The 7,500-nt window shown below is 42.8% G+C and overlaps 1 protein-coding gene across 5 annotated transcripts in view; it reads left to right on the top strand.

The window, feature by feature from the left end:
- The window catches only part of znf423 (zinc finger protein 423), a 219,171-nt gene that overhangs the window by 46,107 nt on the left and 165,564 nt on the right, over nt 1-7,500 (top strand). For all 5 annotated transcript variants that reach the window (XM_015049205.1, XM_015049204.1, XM_015049203.1 and 2 more), the window contains one exon: nt 6,590-6,778. In XM_015049205.1, coding sequence (XP_014904691.1) covers nt 6,590-6,778 — 189 coding nt within the window. The remainder of the gene's footprint in view (nt 1-6,589; nt 6,779-7,500) is intronic.

Here is a 7,500-nt window from a genome sequence, read left to right as displayed (position 1 = left end):
CAGTTGAATAAAGTTTGGCATTTGGTTATCGATTGTTCAGATCTATTCAAGTAATTAAACGTTGATGTTTGCTCTCTTATTTTGAAGGGGTGAAGACTATTTATTCTGTTTCCTCTCCTCATTCTCTCTGTTTTCCCCAATAACTGTATTTTAAACAAGAAACTTATAGCAACAAAATAAAAACAGTAGAGAACAAGAAATAAACACATAAATAAGAGCGTTACAAAACATGTAAAGTCAACATTAAATATGCGCTCAGGGGTTTTAGTCTGTCAACTGCAGAGACAAGTCAAAGTTAGCGGTTGAGTATTAGCTTTTGCTAAATGCTAAAGAAGAAGTTTTAATGTTAGCAAAGCTAATATTCAGGTTAGCCTAACTTATGTTTCAGTTAGCGGCTTCCACCACAGTTTTACTATTACTTTTTTTCTTTTTTTGTTTATTGGTTCTGATTGTTTTTTATTTATATTGTTTGGATTTTTTCCTTCATCCCATAAACAGAAATTAAGATTTACAGTTCATGATAAAAGTATAATTTTACCTAAAACAAAATAACATCACTGTTTGAAGTGATTTTAATGCCAGGTAATAAAAGTGCAACAGTTGTGAAATCAAAAAAGTAAATATTTTGAGCCAATGGCACAAAAAGTCCTGAGATTTCTTTAGAAATTTGCATTGGAAACTTGACCAGAAAACTTGGTAAGATTTGCTTTTGCAGTGGAGGTCAGGGGTCAACCCCTGCCTGAAGCAGAGGAGTTAATTATTCTAGCATTAAGAAAGAAAACTAGGTAAATAGAAAAAGGTTTTCTGTGATTCAAACATCTGGATTCAGCTGAAAATGTCTTTCTTTAGTCACTGATGAAACTAGAGTCCCTTCCCTGACGGCCTGGTTTATGTCAGGTAAAATATGTGCTTTTTGTGCATTTACTTAATAAAATAATCTGCCAAATGTTGCTTATTTAAAGCATTGGTTGTGTTTTGAAGCCCAGACGATATCACAGATGCTCTGATTACAGTAAGCAGTGTGTATGAATAAATAATGCGGCGCAGGACTGATGTGAACCCGGCGGCCAGGTCAGAGCGGTGCAGGTTTCTATTACTCAGCTCCGCTCCTCTGAAAGCCGCTCTGCTGCACAGCAGAATGAAGGCCTTGTGCTGAAACTGTTGGGTTTCTAAACATCCTCCTGGAAGCTCGATTCACACCTTTTCAGCCGCTTTGATTCCTCCTTTAGCATGTGGACTGAGACGTGTGTGTTTTATTCATGCTTGGCCGGCAGAGCTGCAGAATGTGTCCCAGACAGGCCGCAGTACCTGCTCCTGTTTGCCAAATCAAACACGGGAATCTTTTGCAGGATTACAGCATGTTTTATTCCCCTTTAACTCCCCCTCCAGCTCTGCCGCTCTCCTCCTCTGCACTTCTGTCACCCCGGGGCGGTTCAGGAGCGTCTCCCCGAGTTCATTACTTACCGAGGTTCCTTCCCACAGGATGGATGGGCGGGTTTGGTGGTCGCTGACTGTGTGCGTTTGATTTTTTCCTGTTTTACTTTGTGCATTAACTAGCTTAATCTGGCAACTGCTCACAGCAGAGAAATGAAGCCAGAGTCGGGTTGGAGGGTAACTAACTAAGCTGGGAGTGTTTGAACTCAGATCCTCCAGTTTGCTTTAAGGCTGCATTCACACCAGCCATGTTTAGTTCGCTTTAATCCAACTGTAAATTATTATTGTTATTTTACCACGAAGTGAACTCTGATGTGGCTTCAATTCATATGTGGAGGCAAGTGGACTGGAGAGCGCTCTAAAAGCAGGAAGTGGACTACAGAGCTGGGCATTCTGAGTAAATACAAACGTGTGAGTCGAGCGCTAGCAGGAGAAATGACTTGTACTCTTTCGCTAAAGACAAAAGAGAAATCCTTCAACCACTAGAATCTGACGCCACTCCATTTTTGTTGCTCAGTGTCTTCTTCAGATATTTTTGTTGTTTCTTTCAGTGGTTCTTGGTGCAGCGCCCCCACAGGCGAGGAGGGGAACTGGTTTTTCAAAGTATTTAGTTCATTTGACACAGTGTGGAAGTGAATCATAGCAGCTGAAAATATAACAAATGTTGCTGTTTTGGTCCTGAATCGAACAGATTCTATCAGGTGTGAAAACAACCTGAATATTCCAGTTATGTGAGCTGACAGGGAGCAAGTTCTCTGTCTCCATATAATCTGTGAAGGTTAGAGCTTTATTAACACTAAGCTGACTAATTACCTCTCTGAACTTATTTTGAATGTGTTTAATGAGAGAAAACACACAAGCAATCTAATAAACACAGCGATGCTCTGAAAACACACTAGCCTCCACATGTGAGCCTAACGAGCGGTGATTAGTGGGTCCCAGCTAGGCGTGGTTCGGCTGTGTAACATCATTTCTGCGCGGTGGACTCTGCTAATTCACTCCTCTTTATCTAATTACCCAGGGTGAGCATGAACACACTTATATGCGCCAATACACTGCATATAAACACACATACACACGCACACACACACTCTTAAGCAGCACCTGCATGCATCTTGTTCTGCAGATATGCAGAATGACCTCATTATTCCTGTTATATATTTATATTTTCATCTGTCAACAAACATTTCCTTGTCCTCGGGTAACAGAGACTGGTGGAGGCAGAAGAATAATGCTTATTATCTTTACTCTAGAGACTCACCGCCTCATACATTATGTCACACAGTCAGGCCTGCTATTTAGGGGCCAGTTTGTTTTTCAACTGGGATGTGTCGGGTAGTTATGAACTGTCAGTATCTTCCTACTTACCCTTTTGCACAGAAATTACTTGAAAATGTCAAAATTGTTACGAAAATGTCTGGTTTAATATGAACATGCAGATTTCTTTTTATGTTTTTCACCTCAAGCTCAGGCAACACAAAAAACCTATTTGAAGTTGTTTGTGTCAAAACTGTTTATTTAGCTAAACATCAATTCAGTCCAATTAAATTTGAAAAATGCTTCATTTATCCTAAAGGAAAATATTTCAAGTTGAGTATCTTAAGATACTCAAGTTACTTAAGTTAAGTAACTTAACTTGAGTATCTAAGTAAAGATACTTAAGACTTTTCTAAGTATCCTTAAAGAGTCTTTGTGGGCAGTTTTTCATGCACATATGATGGAAATGCAGCTAGTGTTTGGTTTAAAAAGGGGAAATTTGGAGAAAATAGGAATTCCTCATATTTTCTGATATTTTTTATTCCTCTTAATATGGCATAAGAACCAACTGGTTGTCTGTTTGTGAGGTTGGAATCAGATATTTAGCCCATTTTCTGTGCCTCTGAGCGCGTGCAGTAATGCCTGGTGCAGGAACAGTCTGTGACTCTGAGATAATGGTTTCAGGAGCGTAAGTGTGTCTGCAAGCGGCTGCAGCTGCACGTCTCACCAACATGAATGCAAGAGATATTTGCTGGGGACCAATGTCATAGCATTCAATCAGCAGCCAAACAGGCAGACTGCTCTGCTCCCTCAGCCCCGATGGGAGTAATGTCTGCCTTCATTAAGTAGGCCTGCTGCTGCTTTCTGCTGGAAATGGGCTGGGCAGGGAGCGTCGCACTGGAGATGAAGGGAGGTGTGGAGACTTTTGTTCAAAATGAGAGAGAAAGATGAAAAGTTCATTCTGGAATATGAAAATTTACACCAAAATAAGCTCAAGTAAAACTTCCTAATTGTATATTCTAATTAATGATTAGAATATACAAATTGTTCAAGTTTAACATTTTGTTTTCATAAAATGTGACAGTAGCTGAGTTCCCTTTACAAAAGTGCGCAAAACTTTGTCGATATTCTAATAATTGCGCAATTGCGATGTTTCCAATAAGTAACAAACACAATTAAAATCACATGTGAATAAAAAATATTTATGTTTGACCAAGCTTGTGAAGCTAATGGTGTATTTAACTCTGCTGTACTGGTGCAGAGTTATCAAATCAGTTTGTAATTCAGAGGATTCATGTCTGCTAATAAGTCAGTTTGGCTGCTTTTCTGTGCACGCTCGCATCGGTACCAGCCGATGCCAAACCTCAGATATCGGTATCAGTGGATCGGTGCATCCATCCCTAACTAAGACCTCCTGTGTGAACACTCCCTTAGCTTAGCTCAGCTTTTATGCTGACACCGCTCCATCAACGGCACATAAAGCAACAAAATCTCACCGCCTCTGTAGGCTAACCGGGACCAGAACCCGATCACAGCGTCTTCCCGGAGCCGCGCGGGGTCAGCATTCCTTTGAAGCCTCCAGAATCGGCTTCCCAGGGAGATCCGTAAGAGGAGCCGTAATTATCCGGTCCCTGAGCGGAGTGAGGTGGGTGGGCAGCAAACCGACGGAGAGAAACGCTCCCAGCTGCGTGCGCCCTCCGTTCGCACACCCAGCTCTGGTTCATCCGCGTTCCCGAGTCCAAATGAAGGGATGAAATGAAGAAAGGAGAGGCGGTTACGCCGGAGAGCAAGATGGAGAGGTTTCATCTGTCTCTTTCCTCTGTTGCTATGACAGCAAGTTGTGTTGGCATGCGCTGGAGCTGGCGCTGCCCTCACCTCTGGCATCAGGGCGCCCCAGGGAGAGCGTGCACGTTGCGTGTGCACGCTCTGATTGTTTCCATGTAATGATTCCCAGCAAAAATGTAGAAGGAAATGATTTTTTTTTTTTATCAAACGTTTTTATGTTTTGGCACCTAAATGAAGAAATCACAGCAGAAACACTGATGATTGTGTTTCATTTTTAGCTTGACGTGTTTGTGAGCATGTGCACGCTCACGTGCACGAGGGGCTTCTCCCCGGCCAGACGGCGCTCCCACCACTGGACAGATGGCCAGCACCCTCCCATCCCTCCATCCTTCCCTCCATCACTGTCCTCCTCTCTCCTGCAGCACCGCTGATCGCCCCAGTCCCTCGTTCCCCACCTCCCACAATCCCTCCATCCCAGCGTACCTCTATCCATAATAAATCAAGGAGGGGAACCCGGTTCTGTCCCTATTTCTCTCTTTAAAGCAACGCTTTTTACAAAATGCTTCATGAATATGGAAAGCAGTGGGATGGAGTTGGGTTATTTATGTTTAGAAAGATTAAAAATAATAATTTTGATCCTGTCTCTTTTTGTTGTAACTGAACCAGAACCACGTGGCGTTTTGGTTGAAGGAGGATATTAAGGGTGAGTTCACAGCAGCCATATTCTGTCTGCTTTAACTGAACTCTGGTTCATTTGCGGCGGTGTGAATGCGCAAAACTCTGATTTGTACTAAAAAGTGAACTACAAACCTCGGTCTCGGTTTGGATGAAGTGAACTCTGGTCCGGTTTGAATGCTTATGTGAACACCAAGCAGACCAGAGACTACTCCAGAAGCAGGAAGTGGACTACAGAGCAGGGCATTCTGGGTAAATGAAACCAAAACAAACGTGCTAATCTAGCAATAGCTGTAGAAATTAGTCCTGATTTGTTGCAGAAAACAAAAGATAAAATGTGATGCTGCTCCATTTTTGTTTGCATTATGTGAAGGAGGAAGTTGCACTCATTTCTTTTTTTAGAGGTTTTCATGTTTCCTTCGATATATCTTGGTGCAGTGCCCCCACAGGTGAGGAGGGGAAGAGGTTTATAATTAGTTTGGATCATTTGACTCAATGAGAAGAACCGCAGCAGCTGAAAATGTACCAAATGTTTGTTCCCCCATTAGACTGAGTGAACCGGACTGTCTGGTGTGGAAACTTCATAGAAAGCTGATCGATTAGATCAGTGACAATAATATCAATAGATGTATTTTAAAGTACTTGTTTATGTTTCTCAGTGTTTGTTTCTAAAGTTTCTCTCAACCCGTTTATGTCCTGATCTCATTGTTTGCTCTCAGGTTCCAGTGTGACCCATTTAATTCAGCATTTTTACTGGTCTGTCTGCTGGTTCTGCTGGTTCTGCTCAGACAGTCAAATGTTCCACCGTGTTTTGTAAAAACTGGTTTTTACTCTCAACAATCAGACTTTATTAAGAGTTTCTGATCTCTTTCTTTCCTCTCCTTTCTCCTCTCCTCTCCTCTCCTCTCCTCTCCTCTCCTCTCCAGACCTCAGAGTCTTCAGTGTCAGTCCTGTTGGATCCTCAGCATTTATAATGTGATAATAAGGTGTGAAAATGGAGACACAATGGAGCGGTGAGGATTGGGCCGTCGCAGCCCTCCGCTGGTGTCCTCTCACACTCTGACTGCTACCAGAGTGTGTGCGCGCACACACACACACACACACACACACACACACACACCCTGTCAGACTGGAGTGAAGATCTGGACAGGGTTGATCTTCTCTCTGCTCTGGTTAAATACTCAGAAACATCCAGTTTGTTCAGCTGGGAGAAACAAAATCAGTAAAAATAAAAACATGAGATGGAGCTTTACTAAGGAAATAAAAAATAAACAAATCATATTGCAACTTTATTCTCATATTATTTTGACTTTATAAGCTTTCTCGTGTTAGTTCCCATTATTTTGGAAAAAGAAAGTCGTTGGCCGGTGATCCATCATATTTTAGTAATTATTTCATATGATCTGATTAAAAACCATTTTTCCTCGTTTACCCTCAGACGTTCCGGCGCCCAGCAGAGAGGCGGGGCTTAAGGACGGCCAGGGGGGCGTGGCCGAGGACGGCGAGCAGGAGGAGCGCGACGACGACGACCTTGACGACGAGTCCATCTTCACCTGCGATAACTGTCAGCAGGACTTCGACTGCCTGGCCGAGCTCAGCGAACACAGAACCAACCACTGCCCCGCCGGTGAGACAGCGCCCGGTTCCGGTTCTGGTTTTAACGCAGCGCTCCCAGTGTGACGCGGTGATTAAACAGGCTGCAGGTTCTTCAAACACTCGGGTGGCTCGGTGTTGGAGTTTCCTTTCTGCATACCGTTAGCTATAATCAGTAATATCCACACGCTCCGCTGGGACCGGCACAAAGGCTGCTGTTGGTACCGCTGTAATTAATGGAGCGGCTGAAAGGAACGCGACAGGCCCGGCTGGTTCCCCCAGATTAATCCGAACGCTCCAGTCGCGAGCCCACACACACTCCGTCTGCCTTCGTGTGTGTGTGTGTGTGTGTGTGTGTGTGTGTGATGAGGAGGTGTGCAGTTTAAACTTACAGATGATGTTGTAACCTTTAATCAGGTTCAGTCTCATCTGACAGCAGAGCTCCGATTTTAACGTTTTCCAGAAAAATTTTAAATTAATTTCCAGACTTTGGTTCTTATTCCTGTCGTCTAAAAGTTTTATCCTTCCTTTCCTTCCTTGCATTGTTCCTTCTTTCCTTCCATCTTTGTGTCCTAGTTTCCTTCTGTTCTTCTCCTTTCCATCTTCTCTGTCTCCCTTCTTTACTTGTTTCAGTTTTGTTTTTCTTTATTTCTAATGTTCTTCCTTCCTTCCTTCCTTCCTTCCTTCCTTCCTTCCTTATGTTTTCTCTTTCATTCCATTCTTGTTTCAACAGTTTTCTTCATTTTATCATTTGCT

Source organism: Poecilia latipinna, unplaced genomic scaffold, assembly GCF_001443285.1.
Source record: "Poecilia latipinna isolate Pla-1442-1.1 unplaced genomic scaffold, P_latipinna-1.0 Scaffold933, whole genome shotgun sequence".
Classification (NCBI taxonomy): Eukaryota; Metazoa; Chordata; class Actinopteri; order Cyprinodontiformes; family Poeciliidae; genus Poecilia; species Poecilia latipinna.
This window is presented reverse-complemented; position numbering and strand designations above follow the sequence as displayed.